Source organism: Nycticebus coucang, chromosome X (genome assembly GCF_027406575.1).
Source record: "Nycticebus coucang isolate mNycCou1 chromosome X, mNycCou1.pri, whole genome shotgun sequence".
NCBI classification, from domain to species: domain Eukaryota; kingdom Metazoa; phylum Chordata; class Mammalia; order Primates; family Lorisidae; genus Nycticebus; species Nycticebus coucang.
This window is the reverse complement of record NC_069804.1, coordinates 166,491,164-166,515,198: the sequence shown is the minus strand read 5'-3', so window position 1 is coordinate 166,515,198 and position 24,035 is coordinate 166,491,164. Positions and strand designations below refer to the sequence as shown.

Sequence of the window (24,035 nt, the reverse complement as noted above, 5' to 3'; positions counted from 1 at the left end):
TGAGCACCAGGGCGGGAGGCAGTCACCTGCAAATGGGTGTGAGAATCTATCTGATTGAATTCTGGTCTCTAACCAAAGCAAAAAAAAAAAGACAGAAACTTAAGTTCTCCATTTCAAAAAGAATACAAAGATGTCCAAACTAGTTTCTGATACAATAAAACTTCTTATAATTTGCTTCAATTGAGAAAATGTAAATAATCAATAGCCGGGCGTTGTGGCGGGCGCCTGTAGTCCCAGCTACTCGGGAGGCTGAGGCAAGAGAATCGCTTAAGCCCAGGAGTTGGAGGTTGCTGTAAGCTGTGTGAGGCCACAGCACTCTACCGAGGGCCATAAAGTGAGACTCTGTCTCTACAAAAAAGAAAATGTAAATAATCATTATTATTATTATACTTAGCAAAAGGTATTTGCAGACCCAGAGAATATATCAGTTTCCTAAATCAAAGTTTTTTGTTATTAAACCTGAAAAACAGCCCACTCCTATGGATTTATCCTAAAGAAATGATCCCATAGAAGAAAAAAACTACATGCAAAAAGTGATTGTAATATTCCAACTTACAATATTGAAAATTTACAAGTAAACCAAATATCCCCCAAAATAGATGACTAGCTAGATTATGGCCTAAGTGCTCAATGAAAAAATATAGCCACCAAAAATGATAAATAGAAAAACTATGTAGTAGCATGGGGCAATCTTTGTAATATGATGCAAGGTGAAAAAAGCCAGACCTCAAACAATTCCCAGGCATCACACCAGTGTGAATACTACATAAGCCTAAACACGTAGACTAGAGCCAGCAGAGAATGGACAAAAGAAGATACCTTTGTATTTTAGGATAATATAATTACAGGCAAATTTTTCTTTAACATATGATTTCACTGATGTTCATAACATAAAAGCAATTTTCTGATGATATTAAGGTCCAATAGCTCAATCAAAGAAAACTCTAAAAGGATTTGCAGATTCTAGTCTAATGGTGCACCCAAGACAACTCATCTAGGAAAACATCTTACTCAACATTAAGATCACAGATAGTTTTAGGCAGGGTTTGGTACCTTTTCCTTTGTCAGTTTCCAAACTTAGAATAAGTTTCTATCCAATTAATCATCATACCACTTCCTTCTACCCTCCAAAGCTTCTTGCCAGGAGTCAGTATGATATAGTGGATAAAGACCACAGAGTGACATAGATCTATTCCATTGGTTAACTAATGTCTTCCCTTGGGCAAAAGACAATCTTACCAACCCTCAGTTTTCTCAGCTGAAAAATGGGGATAATGTATCTCAGACTGGGCAAGGGACTTGAAGAGAAACTTCTCTGAAGAAGACAGGCGCACAGCCTACAGACATATGAAAAAATGCTCATCATCCTTAATCATCAGAGAAATGCAAATCAAAACTACTTTGAGATTACCATCTAACTCCAGTAAGATTAGCCCGTATCACAAAATCCCAAGACCAGAGATGTTGGCATGGATGTGGAAAAAAGGGAACACTTCTACACTGCTGGTGGGAATGCAAATTAATATGTTCCTTTTGGAAAGATGTTTGGAGAACACTTAGAGATCTAAAAATAGATCTGCCATTCAATCCTATAATTCCTCTACTAGGTATATACCCAGAAGACCAAAAATCACATTATAACAAAGATATTTGTACCAGAATGTTTATTGCAGCCCAATTCATAATTGCTAAGTCATGGGAAAAGCCCAAGTGCTGATTGATCCATGAATGGATTAATAAATTGTGGTATATGTACACCGTGGAATATTATGCAGCCTTAAAGAAAGATGGAGACTTTACCTCTTTCATGTTTACATGGATGGAGCTGGAACATATTCTTCTTAGTAAAGTATCTTAAGAATGAAAGAAAAAGTATCCAATGTACTCAGCCCTACTATGAAACTAATTTATGGCTTTCATATGAAAGCTATAACCCAGTTATAACCTAAGAATATGGGGAAGGGGGAGGGGAGAAGGGGGAGAGGGAGGGGAGGGGGAGGACAGGCAGAGGGAGGGTGATTGGTGGGATCACAGCTACGGTACATCTTACAAGGGTACATGTGAAACTTAGTAAATGTAGAATATAAAAGTCATAACACAATAACTGAGAAAATGCCAGAAAGGCTATGTTAACCAGTGTGATGAAAATACGTCAAATGGTATCTAAAACCAGTGTATGGTGCCCCATGATTGCATTAATTTACACAGCTATGATTTAGTAATAAATAAATAAATGGGGATAATAATACCTATTCCTTCTCTAGGCTTCCTTCCCTGAACCAAATGATTTCAGAGGTTCAAGAGATAACAGGTATATAATTAGCACATGTCTCTGAATTTAAATCATCCCTGATTACCATTTGATCCCTATTTTTTCCCATAAACCAGTGAAATGTTTACTAATTCTCTATTTTTGATGCTCTCCCTATAATACACAACTGTCTCCTACCTAAAAAACACAAAACTCCATCAACCCTATTGTTTTAATAGTCAACTGAGCTAAAGACTCTTATTCTACGTACTGACTGGCATCAAGAAGACACTTAGCTATATGATGTAGAACAAGCTACCTACCTCCTCTGTTCCTAATATGTGAAAAGGAACTATACCCCAACTCAACTAAGGCTTTTCCTGAGTGAAAAAGGATACAATATATTGGAGTGCCTATCAAAGCAGGCACATAAGAAATGACAGCTATCATTGATGTTCTGATTTGGAGCTTGAAATATATGGTCACATGGGATTTTATCTGACTAGTGGAGTTATCTTCAACATTGGCTGTGCAATGGAATAGCCTGAGGGAGATTTAACCGCTCCTATTGCCTGGGTCACAGCCCCAGAGATTCTGATTTAATTGACCTGGGAAGCAGCCTGATTGTAACATGCAGCCAGGGTTCAGAACCTCTCAGCTAATCTGCCCCTCCCTCCCTGGGAAATTTATCTTCTAAGGGTCATTGACCTATACAAGTTAAAAAGCAACTTAAAGAATCTGGAAAAATTTAATTTTTTTTCTACAGCTCAAGTGCCTGTGCCACAACTAGAGGGAAGAAAACGGGAGATGGGATGAAAAGGGGGAGAATTACCACCATGGTGTTTTTGCTAACTTTTGCCTCAGATCAGGGAAAGTGTTAGAAATGCCTTCATTCTTTTATCATCAGGTCAAGTGATACATAACCAAAAGACAATTTAACCACAGGATCTTGAATGAGGCAGGCCAAGACAAGTAGAGGAGCCCATTTTCCTCCTTTCCTTTCCCTAATTGCAATGCTATCATTAAAAGAATGGACAGTATGATCCTAAGACAAGCATCCAATGGACATTCCTTCTAAGGATTTCCCAGTGTGGTCACCTATGTACACTTAAAAAAAAAAAAAAAAAAAGAAACTAGCTAAATAAAACATTTTGAAAGTCTACCATTTTCTATTCAATATGAACAAGTCTTGGATGGGCATGGTGGAGTGTCCCTTGTAGTCCCAGCTACTCGGGAGGCTGAGTGAGGTAGAAGGATCGCTTTAGCCCAGAAGTTCAAGGCCAGTCAGGGCAGCATAGCAAGACCGCATCTAAAAAGGGGGAAAAAAAAAGATAAAGGCCCAAATATTTAAAGAGTCTTTCCACAGCCACTGTGAAGGTTTAAATTCCAAGAACTTGCAGCAGTGAATAAGATATGCAAAAAAAAAAAAAAAGATTTTCTTAAAGCTGGGATTTCAGCCATTGGACAAAGGAATTAAGGGAAAGCTTGTTTAGCTTTTAGAGAAGAGGGTTTTGGGGGCCTTGACTCCCTTCAGCCACCTGTGATGCAGCATTCATTAAGCCCTTTCCCTGGGTAATGTGAGGAATAATTTCAGTTGGTGGCTATCCTATATATCACTATTAATATAGAGGACACAGTCAGAGATCTGGAAGTTACCTTAACTCCTCCCCCTTCTGCAACTTACATCTTGTCAGTCACCAAGGCCTGCAAATTCCAAATCCTTCATAGCTTTTCTTTTTTTTTTTTTTTTGAGACAGAGTCTCATTCTGTCACCCAGGGTTGAGTGCCATGGCCTTCACCTACTCACAGCAACTTCAAACTCCTGGGCTCAATTGATCCTCCTGCCTCAGCCTCCCAAGTAGCTGGGACTACAGATGCCCACAATGTCTGGCTAATTTTTCTATTTTTAGTAGAGACAGGGTCTCACTCTGCTCAGGCTGGTCTTGAACTCCTGACCTCAAGTAATCCTCCCGCCTCAGCCTCTCAGAGTGCTAGAATTACAGGCGTGAGTCACCATGCTGGCCTCCTCATAGATTTTGAATCCATCTCCTCCATCCATCTGTCCATCTCCACAGCCACCGGGTCTTAAGCCATTCCCTCTTCATTTCTCATCTAAAAACCTGTCTCCTAGTTGTCTCCCTACTGCCAGTCTTCCTTTCAAATCCATTCTCTACTCTGTCAGTGTGATTGTGGTATTTCCAAAACACAAAATTTGATTGTCAGGCCCTTACTTAAAAATCATTAATAGTTCCCCGTAGCAAAAGTGTTCAAGCTCTATAGTGTATTAGAAACTTGTTACAACCTGCTAAAAATACAGATCAGCAAGGATTCTAACCCAGGGGCTCTGGAATGAGCCATGCACATCAGAATTGTTGGTTTTATTTTATTTGATTTTGAGACAGAGTCTCACTGTCGCCCTCATTAGAGTGCTCTGGCATCACAGCTCACAGCAACCTCAAACTCTTGGGCTTAAGCGATTCTCTTGCCTCAGCCTCCCAAGTAGCTGGGACTACAGGCGCCCACCATAACACCTGGCTATTTTTTTATTGCAGTTGTCATTATCGTTTAGCGGGCCCAGGCCGGATTTGAACCCTCCAGCCTTTGTGTATGTGGCCCAAGTCAGATTCGAACCCAGGCACCATGACCACTGTGCTACAGGCACAGAGCCAGATTTGTTGGTTTTAGTTGTTTTTAAATAAGTGAATCTGCTGCACCCTCAAGTTTCAAAAAAACAACTCTGTATGAAAAAAATTACAACTCCTTAGTGTTGGCACATAAGGTCCTCTAAAGTCTGGCCTTGGCTTAGGCCTCATTCCTGCCATTCTTAGATATCTATAAGCTATGTCTTCCTCAGCTGTTCCCTGTGTCTTCTACCTTTAAAAGTCAGCCTTCCCTCAAGACTCAGCTCCATCACTTTCTCCAGAAAATCCTCCCCTTGACCTTTCCCTATGACGTGGCTAGGTGCCACTCCTCTGTGCTTTCCCAAAACTCTGGGCTAAACTTTATCAGACTCCTTACCATTACCAGGGAATGATCTGTTCAGGGGTCTCCTCTCTCCAAACTATAGCCTTGAGGCTAGGGATTAATTCAACTTTGTACCCTCAGGGCTTTGCATAGTACTAGGCACATTGTAGGAGGACAACACTGATTTATCAAACTGTTTAACTATTTAGCAACCTAAATTCCATCACAACTGGGATTTTTATGCCTGTATAGTTTTGCTCATCCAGCCCCTATGGCAGTGCCTAGCACACAGTAGATGTTGAATATATACTTTCTGAATGAATGAATGAATGGCAGGAATCTGGAGAAGGTGTCATTGAGGAAGGTGCCATAAAGCTAGGTTCAGAAGCATTTGAGGATGGGAGACAGCTATTCTAGACAGAGAGGAAAGTTCCCATAAAAGCCTAAACCAATCAAAACCCTGGTAGTTTTAAGAAATAGTGAGAACACGCAGAGGGGTCGGAACTTATTAAGGGTATGAGACAGAGAATTAAGAGTAGTAAAGAGAGCATAGAGGAGAAAAGACTGCATGAGTAGATGTGGGCCAGAAAACATATGCCAAGGTAAGGAGTTTAGATTGACCATGGAAGCAACTAGGAACCAGTAAAAATACATAAGCCAGAAAATGAGATAACCAAACTTTCATTTCCTGAAGAACTTGATGATGATGGTGATGATGATGATGATGACTGCTGTTAGTCAGTAAATACTTATATGTCTGCTTCTGGGTTACAGGCTTCACATGTGCAATGACAGTGAGCTGAATTTTCTGAGTCAAGTACTATTATTCTCCCCTTTCTATAAGGAAACAGGCTCGGGGAGGTAAAGTGACTTGCTGGACAACACACAGCCAATAACCAGCACAATAAGCTGGGACTCAAAGCCACTCCTACCCCTGATTGTTCTAGGATGGAGATATCAATATGGACTGAGGTGACCAAGAACAGCTTTGCACAGAAAGACCTCAAAGAATAAGCACCAAATGGACAGGAAAACTACAGGGGGGAGTGGAGGACCAACTCAGAAATTAGATAACCAGAGAATGTAAAATGCAAAATACAAGAATACCAGCCAAGAGTGGTGGCTCACACTTATAGTCAAAGCCACTTGGGAGGCTGAAGTGGGAGGATCATTTGAGCCCAGAAATTTGAGACCATCCTAGGCAACTCAATGACACTCCATCTTTAATAATAAAAAAATATATATCCGAGTGTTTTGGTACATGGCTGTAGTCCCAGCTACTAGAGAGGTTCAGGTGGGAGGATTGCTTGAGCCCATGAGTTCAAGGCTGCAAAGCTATAGTAAATTATGATTGCACCACTGCTTTCCAGCCTAGGCAACAGAGACTGGCCCTGTATCTTAAGAAAATAAACAAATAAACAAACAAACAAACAAACAAACACATAAAAATGCAGCTTCTGCAATATTTCCTCTCCTTTGAAATATTTCTGTATGATGCTAAAAGCTAGAAGAATAATGACCATGTTAAGGCCCAGACTTAGGTCTAAAACTACTTGTACTGAGAAAAATAAAAGAACCCAGAGATTGATCTCCTGGAGAAAAGAGACCACTATATCCCGTCCCCTACAGAACCTAGCACTTTCTGTGGTCCATAACTGTAAGCAGGATAAAAATAAGCTAGAAATAAAGAGGTGATGGAATTATTCTAGAGGTCACACTACCCTTGACCCCTTCTATCCTAAAAAAAAAAAAAAAATGTAGAAAAACAGGAAAGATGGGCTTCTATTTTTTTTTTAAAGAAGAGTTGAAGGGGCATGAGAAAGACTAGAAATATTGTATTGTCATCATATATCCCTGAGAGTGACATGACAATGACATTGTTGTACATGCATTACTGTTAGTTCCCCCAATTAAGAGCAGTCCACTTGGTCAAACAGAAGACTATAGAGCAGATTCCATAGGCATCCTTTGGTTAATTTGGCTCCAGCTCAAAGAAAGTGCTTTTTTCTTTTATTTTGGTGAGACAGTCTCACTCCATCACTCTGGGCAAAGTGCCATAGTGTCATCAGAGCTCACAACAACTTCAAACTCTTGGGCTCAAGTGATCCTCCTGCCTCAGATATTTAGGACTATAGGTGCCTACCACAGTGCCTGGCTACTTTTTCTATTTTTATTAGAGATGAGGGTCTCCCTCTTGCTCAGGCTGGTCTTTAACTTCTGACTTCAAGCAATCCACCCACCTCAGCCTCCCACAGTGCTAGGAGTACAGGCGTGAGCCACTGCACCCGGCCAAAAGTGCCTCTTTCTTAAAGGACATAGAGAGTTGTATTAAAAAAAAAAAAATGAGCAATGGAGTCAGACCAACCTGAGTTTGAATGAATCATGGCTCCACCCCTTACTAGCTGACTGACCTTGAATAAATCACTTAGTCTATCTGGGCCTCAGTTTCCTCATCCATGCAGAAGGAATAACGTGACCTACATCTCAAGGCAATTGTGAAAATTAAGAGAGATAAACTTATGCAAGTAGCTGGCACATCATCAGTTCAATAAAGAACAAATAGTGTTATATCTTAATGTTTCCAATTAGTACACTGCCAAGCCCACAGAAGCAGCTTAATAAATACTTATTGATTAGTTAATGATAAGCATTAATACATCTTTATCTCTTTTTAATCTTTCAGTCTTTACAATTGAGTATTTAATAAGGTAGACCCAGCAACAACTTGGCATAATAAAATACAAAAGGCCCATTATTGCTAATATTTGTGTGTTAAGACAATTGGACATTTCCTTTGGTATACTATATTTCATCTTGCTCTGTGTGAGAACATGGATTCTTCACTTTAATTTAGTGATAAAATACTGCAAAGCAGACTCTCAAAATACACTGAACTTCATTAGCTTCTTTTAATGAATAAAAATATATTCAAAGCACAGACACGCAGTGAGAAAACCAACAGAAAGCACTCTGCATTTAACTGATAGTTCTTCTGGTCTTAAAAGCTCTTTGTATCACACTGGCTTAAATCACCACCCAGGAATCGGTGGTTGAGAGTCTCAGATTCTAAACATAATCTCTTGAAATGATCACAACTGTATTTTGAAAATAGCATTAACTTCCAAGTAAATGTGAGGTTCAAAAGTAGTTCACTCTGGACCAAGGTTTCTAAAGAGTAGTGGCATTGATGACATTTTGAGCCAGATAATTCTTTGTTAGGGAAGCTGTCCAACACACTGTAAGATGTTTAGCAGCATCCCTGACCTTTCCCCACTAGAAGTCATTAGTATCCTCCTAGTCGTGACAATCAAAGTCTTTGGTTATTGTGAAATAGTCCCTGGGGAGGGGAGCGAAATCACCCCGGTTGAGAATTACTGCTCTAAAATAACATACTGTAGCAAATGCAAACATTTTTAACTACTTGCCTAAAATGCACAGTATTCCCAAAAGTCACCCATAAAATAGCCATACATAGGGAAAATAGGAAATTGTAGCTAAATTTATCTTTATTTATAAAATCACAAAATATTTACAATATATTCTCTAAGAGTTGGCCACTTCTTTGTAAAATTTCTCATCATATAAAATACTTAATTTACGTGTCTTAAATGCTTGCACTAAAAAGTGCACTGCATGGCCAGAAAATTATACGTTTTTCTTTACAATATGTTCTGAAGTATGTTTACTCTCATTGTGAAGTGAATTATCAATGCATTGATTAATGTTCACTTATATATTCCTATACAGAAATTATGATTTTGTGATTATAGTAATAAAAAGATATTCCTGTGGGAAAAAAGATATTTAATTTACCACCTAAGAGCAATGGCAGCCAAAGTTTATATCAAGCTAAGAACTCTATTATTATAATACAAGACAGCATTTTAGAATTTAAGACAAGGAAACTCAAGTGTTAGATCTTAATTGGTTATTGTGATCTTACATCCATTGTGTCAATATAAAAATACATTTCAGTAAATTTTCTTAAGACTTTGGTTCATTTGTTGACATCTAAAACAAAACATGATGCAAATAAAATTTCATTAACCGACCTCCAATCAAGATCAAGTATCCTTCAACAATAAAAAAGACCCAACAATCCCATCCATTACTGGGCAAGAGACATGAATAGAATCTTCTATAAAGAAGACAGACAAATGGTTAACAAACACATGAAAAAATGCTCATCGTTCCTAATCATCAGGGAAATGCAAATCAAAACTACCCTGAGATATCACCTAACCCCAGTGAAAATGGCCCACATCACAAAGTTTCAAAGCGGCAGATACTGGTGTGGATGTGTAGAGATGAGAACAACAAAAAAGATCAAGTATCTGTAAGTCTGCTAACCACGAGCATCCCTTAGAGATCTGAATAAAGCAATCAAATAAGAAGACATCATAGCATAGAATTAATACTTGGTCATGCACAGACTTACTTTTTAAAAAAATAGTTTAAGCAGCTATCAAACTAGTTGGGAGTTTGGGAAAGTCATCCAACCTTAACTGAAATGTACTTACCTTTATGTATAAACATACAAGATTTCACTCCTGTTACCCTTTCTTGGTATATTGTGGTTTATCTTCCCCCTCCTTGTCCACTGAGTCCTATTTCAACTCATCATTACACATCTCTAAGTTTCCTGCCAAATGAAAATTGGGTACAGAAACACCAGCTGCAATGCACATCACTTCCCTTGGCTCCAAAAGTGAGAGGAAGAAAACAATAGGGTGCCACTTTAGATATACTGTATAAACAAAAACGAAAACTGCTCTTTTTGTTTATTTTTAAAAATAATAATGCCAGTCAAGACCTTAGTAAAACCAGTATACACTGATGATGGCAGAAATGCACGAAGAGCCATCAAAAAATTCATGGTTTTTGACCCTGTCATCCCACCGCACGGATTATCTTCAGGAAATAATCCAAAATAAGGCAAAACACAAATGCAACAGTGAAGAATCAGTTCAGAAAAGTAATCTACTCAATGGATTAAGCAGCCATAAAAATGATATGAAGAAAATGTGGCAACATAGAAAAAATACTTGGTAAATAAATAGTCTTCCTACAGTCATACTACTTGATATTGAAAGGTAACAGTCGTAAAATCCTATACTTCTGCTGTGATGCCATGGATGAATTCAAGCACCAAAGGGGAATGTGGCAACCAATACAAGGAAGAGTTTTATGATGAATGCATAATCATTCTAAATTAAGTATGAATAAGTGTGAAACTCCTCAGCATGTTTTACAAGTGGATATTGCTAACTTTAAAATTTTCATTTTAAAACATTCTCAGAAACATTTGTCTACAGCAATAAAGGGTAATCAGCAATTAATAAGTACTTTTGTGGACACCTGTATTCTCAAGGATAATTATTTAATTAAGAACGTCTTTCACCCAAGTGAAACTACATAGAAGTAGGTAAATAAGTATTGCTTCCTGCTGTGAGCCTCAAATATAATGATAAAATGTAAAGAGATGCCATTAAGAGTCTGCAAGAAGCTAGGGCTTCTTAAACAACATCTCTAGAAAACAGGTGTCAAAAACATACTTAATAATTTTACTAATTTTTTATGATGTGAATAGTAACCAGAATTTACTTTGGAGTTTTCTCATACTTATTATTTCATTTTAAAACACATATGGAAACATGATACCATGATGCTTAGTACTCTAACAAATACAAAATAGCTGTAAGACTAAGTCTCTATTCTCGAGAAGATCCCACTTGATAGCTGGGCATTATGGCAGGCACCTGTAGTCCCAGCTACTCAGGAGGCTAAGGCAAGAGAATTGCTTGAGCCCAAGAGTTAGAGGTTGCTGTGAGCTATGACACCAAAGCACTCTACCAGTGGCAAAAAGTGAGGCTCCGTCTCAAAATAAATAAATAAATACATAGAGATCCCACTTGACTTGGGGAGACATGCTCAAAACTCAAGAGGAGACAAGCCTGAACTTAGCAAGGGGTTCAGCTTTGAGAAGCTTAGAAGAGTAGCAGAGTAAGACCACAGAAGGACCCCAAATACTAAAATGACTTTAGACTTTGACAGAGAAGGAAGGATGACGCTATTAAAAACAATTTTTTCCAAGCGGCGCCTATAGCTCAGTGGGTAGGGCGCCGGCCCCATATACCAAGTGTGGCGGGTTCATAACCGGCCCCAGCCAAACTGCAACAAAAAAATAGCCGGGCGTTGTGGCGGGCGCCTGTAGTCCCAGCTACTCGGGAGGCTGAGGCAAGAGATTCACCTAAGCCCAGGAGTTGGAGGTTGCTGCGAGCTGTGTGATGCCATGGCACTCTACCCGAGGGCCATAAAGTGAGACTCTGTCTCTACAAAAAACAGAACAAAAACAAACAATTTTTTTCCGGTTCCATATGAATTGAAGGCAAAACAAACATGTGAAAAAAAATGCTCATCATCCCTAATGATAAGAGAAATGCAAATCAAAACCTCTTTGAGATATCACCTAACACAAGCAAGATTAGCCCACATCACAAGGCCCCAAAACTGCAGGTGCTGGTGTGTATGTGGAGAGAGGGGTACACTGACGCACTGTTGATGGGACTGCAAACTAATACAGCCTTTTTCGAAAGAAGTGTGAAGAATCCTCAAAGAACTAAAAGTAGACCTCCTATTTGATCCTGCAATCCCACTACTACTAGGTATCAACCCAGAAGAAAAAACAATCTTTTTACCATAAAGACATTTGCACTGAAATATTTATAGCAGCTTAATTCACAGTTGCAAAGATATGGAAACAATCCAAGTGCCCTTCAACCCATGAATGGATTAATAAACTGTGGCATATGTACACCATAGAATACTATTCAACCATAAAAAAGATGGAGATTTTGCATCTTCTGTATTTACCTAAATGGATTTGGAGAACATTTTCCTAAGTAAAGTATCTCAAGAATGGAAAAGCAAGCATCCCATACACTCTGTACTCATTTGAAAATAGTAGATCAATAGCTACGAGCCCACAGGAGAAAAAAATACAATAAATTCAAGAAGGGGGTGTTGGGTAAGTTTCCATCTATCAGATACAATGTAGGTGGATATGATGCACTTCCTGGATGAAGCACTCAGACTTTGGACTTTACCTTACAAATGCAAATAATATAACCTAATCGTATGTACTCTCGTATTAACCCGAAATTTAAAAAAGAAAATTAGGGTAAGTGGCTGAACAGTGATTTAGATTTACTCAACTCTATTTCATTTTTTTATAATTATGGTTACTAAGCAATAATTAATGAATAATTATTTATTTATAAAAAATATTTATTTATTACTTGCCTATCATATACTACCCTATTTTTTTACATTCAATATTTTTCTTTATTTTTAATAATAAAATGTTTTAACTCTATATATTTTCCTAAGTACAATTTTATTTTTCATTGTTATTTATTTTGAATATTTTAATTGACACCTAATAAATGTACATATGGGGCAGATAGTGATGTTTCAATACATACAATCATGTGTAGTGATCAGATCAGAGTAATTAGTATATCCATCATCTCAAACATTTACTATTTGTTCGTGCTGTATAGTCATGCTAAGGTGGAACACACTAGAATTTATTCCTCCCATAAAGCTGTAACTTTGTATCCTTTAATAAATCTCTCCCTATCTCCCCCTATCCTCCTACCCTTCCCAGCCTCTGGTATCCTCTGTTCTATTTGTTACTTCTATGAGATCAACTTGGCTTTAGCTTCCACATATTAATGAGAACATGGGGTGTTTAATGTTCTGTTCCTGGCTTATTTCACTTAAGAAGAATGACATTATCAGCCTGTTTAAACCCTAAACTTCCCACAATAAACTCTAAATTCCTTTTCTTTTCTTTCTTTTTTTTTTTTTTTTTTCCATTTGAGACAGAGTCTCACTCTGTTGCCCTGGGTAGAGTGTCATAGGTCACCATAGCTCACAGAAATGCAAACTCTAGGGCTCAATCAATCCTCTTACCTCAGCCTCCCAAGTAGCTGGAACTCCCAGATTTCACTTTTGCTCAGGCTGGTCTCGAACTCCTGAGCTCAATCAATCCCTGGGCCTCCCAGGGTTCTAGGATTACAGGCATGAGCCACTGTGCCTGGCAAAACCTAAATTCCTTAATGTAATTTACAAGACTTTCCTAAGATCTCACCGTACCTTATCTTTCTAGTATTACTATTGCCACCTAGTGCCACCTTCCTTTTTTTGCCATCCTGGACTTCTCTGTGTTCCTTGAAGATACCAAACTCCTTACCATTTCAGAACTCAGAAGATTGACCATCCACCTCCTCTTCAACATCACTCCTTTCACAAAGTTCATCAAACCCATAACTGTTTTTTAATATGGCTCCCTTCCACTAGAATATAAAGTTCATAAAAACAGAGGACCTTATCTGTCTTCTTCACTGATGTGTCCCCAGCACTTAACACAGTATCTGGTACAGTGTAAGCATTCTGGAAATATGTGTTGACCTTAACATTAATTAACATTAATGTTAACATTAATCTTGGAACAAAATGCACTACTGTAACACTAAAATAGATGATGACTTTACATCTTTCATTTAACCTGGATGGAGTTGAAACACATTCTTCTTAGTAAAGCATCACAAGAATGAAGAAGCAGGAATCTGATGTACTTGGCTCAGCACCTGTAGCTCAGTGAGTACGATGCCAGCCACATACACCAAAGGTGGCGGGTTCGAACCGGCCCAGGTCTGCTAAACACCAATGACAATTGCAACCAAAAAAAATAGCCGGGCACTGTGGCAGGAGCTTGTAGTCCCAGTTACTCGGGAGGCTGAGGCAGGAGAATCACTTAAGCCCAAGAGTTTGAGGTTGCTGTGAGCTGTGACGCCTCAGCACTCTACTGAGGGAGACATAGTGAGATTGTCTCAAAAAAAAAAAAAAAAGAATCCAATGTACTCAATTCTGATGTGAGAACAATTGATGCTAGTACATGGTGGGGTCTAGGAGAATGGGAGAGTGGAGAGAGAAAAAGGAGGGAGGGGATTGGGGGTCACAGTGTGTGACACATCTCTGGGGGGCAGGACATCATTATAAAAGGGATCTTACCTAACAAATGCAAGCAGTGTAACCTGGTTCTTTGTACCCTCAATGAATCCTCAACAATAAAAAAAATGCACTATTATAATAAGAAAAGAAAGAAGTTCATCTGGAAGAAGGTAGTGTGTAGAGTGAGCTAGGAAAGAAATGGCTGGGCATAGTGGCTCACACCTATGCCCCTAACACTTTGGGAGGCTGAAACAGGAGCATTGCTGGAGGCCAGGATTTTGAGAGCAGCCTGAGCAACCATGTTAAGACCCCATCTCTACCAAAGATAGAAAATTTAGCCAGGCATGGATGGCTCGTGCCTTGCCAGCTACTCAGGAGGCTGAGGCAGGAGGATCGCTTGTGCCCAGGAGTTCGAAGTTTCAGGGAGCTATGATGACACCACTACACTCCAGCTCAAGTAGCAGGGCTAGACTAGAGTCTGGCAAACCACATAGGAGGTTATTGGAGTGATACAGGCAAAAGGGAATAAAAGCCTAGACTAAGACTGTGGGAGTAGAAAAAGAGAGGCATAGACAGCAGAAAGAAACTTCCTATGAAGAATAAAGTCATGTTTAATTAGCTGTAAATCACAGACAGGCTATGTTAAGAATTTCCTCAAAATAAGCCAAGGAGATCAGTGCTTAGTGATGATGGTCAAAGAGAGAAATTAAGATGAGACAGTTTGGAGAAAAGGAAGTTCCAACTTCATATGGGGGGCATGGTGAGTCTGCAGTACCAATGAGACACGCGAATGTTCATAATGCATCTGGACAGACACGTTGAGGAGCAGTCAGCACTGAGGAGCTAAGTGAAGCCATGGGACTGAATGAGCTCTACAAAGGAGAGTGTAGAAAGGAAGGAGTGTCCAGTGCAGTGGCTCACGCCTATAATCCTAGCCATCTGGGAGACAGAGGCAGGAGTTCAAGACTAGCCTGAGCAAGACCCTCTCTCTACTAAAAATAGAAAAGCTAGCCAGGTATAGTGGCACATGCCTGTAGTCCCAGCTACTCAGGAGGATGAGGCAAGAGTATTGCTCAAAGCCCAAGAGTTTGATGTTGCTGTGAGCTGTGATGCCACGGCACTCTCCCCAGGGTGGCAGACTGAGATTTTGTCTCAAAAAAAAAAAAAAAAAAAAACGGTGGCACCTGTGGCTCAGCAGGAAGAGTGCTGGCCTCATATACCAAGGGTGGCAGGTTCAAACCTGGCCCCAGCCAAACTGCAATAAAAAAATAGCCAGGCATTTTGGCGGGTGCCTATAGTCCCAACTACTTGGGAGGCTGAGGCAAAGGAATCACCTAAGCCCAGGAGCTGGAGGTTGCTGTGAGCTGTGTGACATCGTGGCACTCTACTGAAGGCAATAAGTGAGACTCTGTCTCTACAAAAAAAAAAAAAAAAAAAGGAAGGAAGGATTGAAATGCTAATAGAACTATAATTTCCTGACAGGAAGAAGAAAGAAAACAAGAGAAGGCACAGAGTGGTACAAGGAGAATGATGCAAATGGTCTTGAGAGAATTTCACAAAACAGATGCTGAGTAATGTTAAATAAAGAATCCAAGGAGGGTGAGGACTAGGAAAAGGCCATTAGGTTTGGCAAGCGATCACCATCAACCTTTGAGAGGCAGTATTCAATATGATGTGCTGGTAGCAGGTAAAATACAGGTGGCAAAGCCAACCAATAGAAAAAGATTGTAGTGGGCAGTGTGACCATTCAGGACTACATCTGTTTTGAAAGAAGCTGTTGTAATGTAAGTCTCCCAGAAAAAAAGCAACCTCAGTCAAAGTGCTAGGTAATGAAGAAAACAGAATCTGAAGTCACTGTGCTCCATATATCCAAATGCACTCGACACAAATACAAAAACCAGTAGCTCACTGGGCAGTGTCAAAGGGGGACCCAAACCAAACAGTATGTGGGACACAGACTGCATCTACATATAGTAATGTGGATAGTTTCCAGAAATAATATTAAGGGAAGAAAATCACCCCCTAGAGAAAACAGACATTAAAAAGTACATCCTATATATATGTATGCAATGTATGCAAATTGACATATAATTCAAAAACAGGCCAGCCTGATACAGTGGCTCACACCTGTCACACTAGCACTTTGGGAGGCCAAGGCAGGAGGCTCATTTGAACCCAGGAGTTTGAGGTTGCTCAAACTACAACTACAACACCACTGCACTGTAGCCTGGGTGATAGGGCGAGACTCTGTCTCAAAACAAAACAAAAATAGGCCAAATTAATCTACACTGTTAAAAGTCAGGATAGCGGTTACCTTTGTGGAAGGTGAGGGAAAGAGGCCCAACAGTGCCTTTAGGGCCGCCAATCATGTTTATTGATGTGATTTCTAGTTACAAAGGTGTGTTCACTTTGTGATGATTCATCAAGGTGTACACTCAAAAGGCGTGTGCCTTTCTATATGAGTGTTTCAATAAAAAGTTAAGAAAACAAACATGAAAAGGCTGCTTAGGCCAGAATGGTGAGAAGCTCTCAGGTCTCCAGTTGTAAATAGAACTTCTGGTGGCTGAGAGATGAGAGTAAGCCTGCATGTCCCCTCTTTACTGAGGAATTGAGACCAGCAGTACATACAGGTAATACATATTTTATATTTGATATAGGTAAAAGGAGCCACTGCCAAGATGTCTGTTTTCTCTGTTTACGTATGTCTCAAGGCCTTGATTCCTAACAAATTTCCATTGCTAATTTTCATATCTTTGCTGAACATGAGAGTGACTGTATTTGGCCATGTATAATGCACACATTTTTGCTCAAAAAAAATTTTTTTTTCAGTTTCTGGCCGAGATAGGGTTTGAACCCACCACCTCCAGCATATGGGGCCAGTGCCCTACTCCTTTGAGCCACAGGCACTGCCCTTTTGCTCAAATTTTTGAGAGAAAAGAGGATGCGCATTATCCATGGTCAATGCTAATTCTGTATCCATATGAATGTTTTTAATTATTTTATTTATGTTTATGCATTAAAAGTGTAACTCTTTCTTATCTCATAAAGTTAAAAATAAATACTAAAATTCCTTTAGAATACAAAAACAAAACCCTAAATATAAACACATAAAAAATTGAATTCAAAAATTAAACAGGCTGGCTCAGTGCCTCTAGCTCAGCGGCTAGGGCACCAGCCACATACACTGGAGCTGGCGGGTTGAAACCCAGTCAGGGCCCGCCAAACAACAATGACAACTACCAAAAAAAAAAAAAGAAATAGCTAGGCATTGTGGCAGGCACCTGTAGTCCCAGTTACTTGGAAGGCTAAGGCAAGAGAATCGCTTAAGCCCAAGAGTTTCAGGTTGCTGTGAGCTGTGATGCCACAGCACTCTACCGAGGGCGACAAGTGAGATTCTGCCTCAAAAAAAAAAAAATTAAACAAGCCAAGCACAGTGGCACACATGTATAATCCCACCACTCTGGGAGGAGGTCGAGGTGGGTGGATTGCTAACTCAGAAGTTCGAGACCAGCCTGAGCAAAAGGAGACCCCATCTCTACTAAATATAGATAAACTAGTCTGGGATTGTGGTGGCACCTGTAGTCCCAGCTACTGAGGAAGCTAAGGCAGGAAGATCCCTTGAGCCCAAGAGTTAGAGGTTGCTGTGAGCTATAATGCCATGGCACTCTACCCAGGGTGACAAGAGTGAGACACTGTCTCAATAAACAAGCAAACAAACAAACAAATTAATTAATTAAAAAATTAAACAAAATAATTTTTGCCTGAAAGTTTGGGCCAAAAACATGGGTGCACATTATATACTGGAGCACACTGTACATGGCAAAAAAAGGTCAAATCTGAGAAAATACTGAAGTTTTCCAATCTGACCTAGCCAAGTGGTATAACTTGAGTTAAAACCAGAACTTGACGTGAGGCAGGCAGAAATGCTACTTTACTTATATTCAGAAGGTCTCAAAGCTCCCTGACTTCATTATTTCTCTAACTGAAGCATTTTATAAAACATGCCATTTTTTCACCTGTTTCAGGCGTTAATCTAGACAAAAGTTCCCATCATCTTTGCATCCACAACAACCCCAATGAGTAATTCTGACAAGTATACATCTTGTCCTTCACATATAATTGCTTATATAACCACACATTTAAAACTCAATTTAAAACTAATTTAAAACTTATTCAAGTCAGTTAATTTTTATGCTTGGAGGCTGTTCAAAGGTGATTACAACATAACCCTTTCTGTGCTTTGGAACATATCCCTATTTAAAATCATCCATGAGGGACAGCATTTTAGCTAAGTACATAGGGTTCCTCCAGTTCTCCAGGCTTTGCAATCTTTTATCCCCAAAGCATAGAAATGAACATGATTACTTTGTTCCCTAGTCCTTCCACTAACTGTTAACTGATGCTTATTACATTATGGCTATCTCCAAGACTTTTCAGAGAGTCTGAAATGTACTAAGTGATCCCCAGTTACCTGTGAAAAGAAAAAAAATCAACACCATGATCATCGTGTACCCAAAGTACAAAATGGTGCTCGCAATGCCTGTGATTTGAAGTTTGGTAAAGAAGTAATGGACGGAATATATAAAAAGATAAACAGTTGTAAAGCTGCTGGTAAAAAAGGCTCTCCACCACCAATGATAATCCTGTAAAAAGAAGTAGAAAAAATAACTTTTCAGATGAAATTCCAACTATAAATGGATCAGCAATTATTATAGTAACAATGAACACAATATAAACTCTATATGATTATGGATTTAAAAAAGTAAAAGGGAAGTTTTATCAGAAGTTTTATAAAATATATATGTCCTGCTTGGGGTGTCCTAAATTGTAAACTCCTTTTTTCCAGGGATACCACATGTGCCCTCTGGAACTGGACTTCTAAAGTGTACGCCCTATTGTTATGTTACCTCAGCCCCAGAAGGCATTCAGTTCAGCTTCCATATACTAGCCAGACTTGTGCTGTGCCCATTGGTGCCCCAGACTAGGTATTAAAAAAAAGAGTAACAAATCAGTGTAACCTGGCTTATTGTACCCTCAATGAATCCCCAACAATAAAAAATAAAAAAAAAAAAAGAGTAACAAAGAAATTTAGGATAGACTTTGTGGGTTCATAAGATTTACTTTAACTGGCTAAATTAAGGACGCATGGATGCATGACTGAGGTCAGAACTGCAGGTTGGTCTCACCCTGCACCATGGACTCCTACTGATAACAATTTCACTCTAAAGAGTCTGGGGCCACGGGCCAAGGGCATAGATAGTGCAGAAAAGAATTAACATAGCAGGTTTGAGGCTCCTATCTTTAGAAGAGGCTGCTTGCAAAGCTGGCCCTTGGCTTGCATCTGGGAATTTGCCATTTAATCATTCCCTGGCTGATAAGGCTGGTTTGCTATATCTAGATTGTACAAACAACGTGATTTATGAATACTTGCTTTCCATTCGGGAGTCTATACTTTCTGCAGTTGCTAGGCAGAGGGTGCCTATGTGACTAGCTTCCAGTAAAAACCTTGGATGCTGAGTCTCTAATGGGCTTCCCTGGGCAGAAACATTGTACATTTATTACTGCATTTTTCACTGTTGGAGAAAGGAGCACGCTCAGTGTGCTCCCCAATGGGAGGGAGACAACATAGGAAGCCTGTGCCTGGACTACTCCAGGCTCCACCTGTGTCTTTCCCCCTTCTTGATACTGTATCCTTCCTCTGCAATAAACCCCGGCCATGTGGATATTTATATGCTTAGTCCTGTGAGTTCTACTAAGTCACCAAAAACGTGGGTGGCCTTAGGAATGCCTAAAACATTTTCTAATAAATAAAAACATATTTGGGGTATAATGTATATTATTCAGGTGACAGGTACACTAAAAGCCCAGACATTACCCCTATACAACATATACATGTCATAGCATTCAACTTGTACTCCCTAAAATTATTAAAATAAAAAATACAATAATTAAAGAGTTTTAAAATACCCATTATATGCTTGTATCACTAATGATGGCTGCAGATTCATTAATGAGCAACTAAGAATAATATATAAATGATTATATTTTTGAGCCCTGCATCTATATAGCACAAAAAGAAAATGCTCCAAGACAACATGTCTGTAAGAATCATTCCCTCAACCCTCTATTGTCACGTTTAGAGAGTCATATTTAACTACCAAAATAAGATGATCTGGGAATTTAAGAGAGCAATGTACACTACCCCCTCAGTTATCCAGAATGACATGGTAAGCAAAAGGCAATGAAATGAAAGGAACTCACAAAATACAATCTGAGCCTAAACTGCAAAGAAAACTTTGTTGAAAAGAAAACATTAATCAACCAGATCTTTTATATATCTAAATATCTAATCAGTCCCCTATATTTTTCTACGTTAACTGAATATTATGTAGCAATTATAGTAATCAGCCCCAAAGAAATTGCTTTCTGTTTAAATTTCCAGTCAAATTTCACTTGATAACTGCATCAATGTCAAAATGTGTCATTAGGAAAACACAATGTACAGCTGATCCCAAGTAGTAGAAACTACGCAGTTAAAGTTTCTTTCAATTCCTTTCTAAAAACAGACTTCTCGTTCTATAATACAAGTTTAGAAAGCTTAAGATTTGTTCTGTGTGTCTTTACCTCAGCACATAGATGAAAATAGCACAGCAAAATTGTAGCTTCTGAACAAGTAATCAGGAGAATGATAAAGACAAAGAAAAGAAAGCCAAACATATAGTATAGTTGATGAGACCTGGAAATAAAAAGGAAGAGGTTTCAAATACATTTGAACGTCATAGTATACACTGAAAGATCAATGAAATGTATACAATAGACGGTCATACACATCTCCAAACCTTTTTTTCTTTTTTTTTTTTCAAACCTTTTTTTTCTTAAACTTTTAACTCTTCATTCCAAATTTTCATTGATCCATCTTGTATCATCTTAACATTCCCTTAGCTATGCAGTTTCAGGGCATTGCCATACCTTCTGCAGTCAAAACCAGGCCTGCTACTTGGCCGTGGGGGCTCACTTGAGAACTATCAATACCTTTAATTTTCTCTATACACATATTAAAACATGACTCCTCTTGACAAATGGAAGGTTATAAATGGCATAAGGACTAGCAACTATATCATAAATCAGAAAATCACAGAATCAAACACTACTTTGCCTCGGAAGATCTGTTGACATGCAGCCTCTCCAAGTATGTCTGTATAGGCTGGGCAAGGTGGCTCATGCCTGTAATCCTAGCACTCTGGGAGGCCAAAGCAGACAGATCTTTTGAGCTCAGGAGTTTAAGACCAGACTGAGAAAAGCAATGCCCCATCTCTAAAAATAGCCAGGCATTGTGGCCGGCGCCTGTAGTCCCAGCTACTCTGGAGGCTATGGCAAAGAGGATCACTTGAGCCCAGGAGTTTGAGCTATGAGCTATGGTGCCACAGCACTCTACTGAGGGTGACAAAACAAGACTGCCTCAAAAAAATAAATAAATAAATAAAATAAAAAATCTCTGCGTAGATTACATTTGTTCAAACTTGAAAGAATGAAGTAATTCCCTTAATTATTATAATCAATGTCCATTTTTAAAAAGCCTTCTGGAGATAAAAAAAAAAACTGACAAATCAACATCCCATTTTAAAATCTCATGTAAAATATATACTTAGGTGTGAGAATGAGGGATAGGTGTTGGGGAAAATCACCTCTATAGATAATAAATATATACAAAGTTGTATAGTATAAGCACATTGCTTTTCAGCAAAATGAAAATTAATTCATCTAAGAAACCTTTTAGTTTTTGCTTTAAAATTATTTTCCCATCAAAAACATCTGGAAAAATGATTACTATAATCTATTTTGCAGTATGCTAAATATTTAGTTGCTGACAAGGTAACAGATTTTATTGCTTATTTTTTCAAACAAATTTGTCACAATGTTGTTTGAATAGTGAGTAATTAATGTACATGATTAAGCCTAATTTTTGAGAACTCGAAAGTTTTGTCTGAAAGATGGCTTTGAGACAAAAGTGTTATAAAAGACATATTTGGCTACTACATTTTATTTTCTTTCTTTTCTTATTTATTTTTGCCCATCTCCAAAAGTCCCTCCACAGTAACACCCCAATTGGCCAGTTTCTGAAACCAGAATGCAGTCAAGAATTAGGAAAAGATCAGTGCATTGGTTTATACTTGTAACCCCAGCACATTTAGAGGCTAAGGCAGGAGGATCACTTGATGCCAGGAGTTCAGACAAGCTTGCATAACATAGTGAGACCTCCATATCTACAAAACATTTTTTAAGGCTCGGCACACATAGTTCAGTGTTTAGGGTGCTGGCCACACACACCAAGGCAGGAGGGTTTGAACCCGGCCTAGGCCTGCTACAGAACAATGACAACTACAACAAAAAATAGCCAGGCCTATTTTTAGATCTCTAAGTGTTCTCCATATCTCTTTCCAAAAGGAATGTATTAATTTGCATTCCCACCAGCAGTGCAAAAGTGTTCCGTTTTCTCCACATCCGCACCAACATCTCTGGTCTTGGGATTTTGTGACATAGGCTAGTCTCACTGGAGTTAGATGATATCTCAAAGTAGTTTTGATTTGCATTTCTCTGATGATTAAAGATGATGAGCATTTCAATCCTGTAATCCCTCTACTGGGCATATACCCAGAAGACCAAAAATCACATCATAACAAAGATATTTGTACCAGAATGTTTATTGCACCCCTATTCATAATTGCTAAGTCATGGAAAAAGCCCAAGTGCCCATCAATCCACGAATGGATTAATAAATTGTGGTATATGTACACCATGGAATATTATGCAGCCTTAAAGAAAGATGGAGACTTTACCTCTTTCATGTTTACATGGATGGAGCGGGAACATATTCTTCTTAGTAAAGTATCTCGAGAATGGAAGAAAAAGTACCCAATGTACTCAGCCCTACTATGAAACTAATTTAGGGCTTTCACATGAAAGCTATAACCCAGTTACAACCTAAGAATAGAGGGAAGGGGGAAAGGGAGGGGAGGGAGGGGAGAGGTGGGTAAAAGGAAGGGGATTGGTGGGATTACACCAGCAGTGCATCTTACAAGGGTATATGTGAAACTTGGTAAATATGGAATGTAAGTGTCTTGGCGCAGTAACTGAGAGAATGCCAGGAAGGCTATGTTAACCAGTGTGATGAAAGTGTGTCAAACGGTCCGTGAAGCTAGTGAATGATGCCCCATGATCATATCAATGTACACAGCTATGATTTAATAAAAAAAAAAAAATAGCCAGGCGTTGTAGCAGGTGCCTATAGTCCCAGCTACTCAGGAGGCTGAGGCAAGAGAATCGCTTAAGCCCAAGAGTTAGAGGTTGCTGTGAGCTGGGACGCCGTGGCTCTCTATCAAGGGCGACATAATGAGACTCTGTTTAAAAAAAAAAAAAAAAAAGTTTTTTTTTTTTTGTAGAGACAGAGTCTCACTTTATGGCCCTCAGTAGAGTGCCGTGGCATCACACAGCTCACAGCAACCTCCAACTCCTGGGCTTAAGCGATTCTCTTGCCTCAGCCTCCCGAGCAGCTGGGACTACAGGCATCTGCCACAACGCCCGGCTACTTTTTTGGTTGCAGTTCAGCCGGGGCCGGATTTGAACCCGCCACCCTCGGTATATGGGGCCAGCGCCTTACCGACTGAGCCACAGGTGCCGCCCCAAAAAAAAAAAAACAAAAAAACTTTTTTCCTTAAATGAGCCAGACATTTTGGCATATGCCTGTAGTCCCAGCAACTTGGGAGACTAAGGTGAAAGGATGGCTTGAGCCCAAAAGTTTGAG

The 24,035-nt window shown here is 39.2% G+C and overlaps 1 protein-coding gene across 1 annotated transcript in view; it reads right to left on the bottom strand.

The window, feature by feature from the left end:
* Window positions 1–24,035, bottom strand: part of LOC128577361 (transmembrane 9 superfamily member 2-like) — a 143,264-nt gene that overhangs the window by 264 nt on the left and 118,965 nt on the right. The window contains exons 15-16 of the mRNA XM_053579573.1: window positions 20,858–20,969; window positions 18,705–18,876 (exon numbers count right to left, since the gene is read on the bottom strand). Coding sequence (XP_053435548.1) covers window positions 18,705–18,876; window positions 20,858–20,969 — 284 coding nt within the window. The remainder of the gene's footprint in view (window positions 1–18,704; window positions 18,877–20,857; window positions 20,970–24,035) is intronic.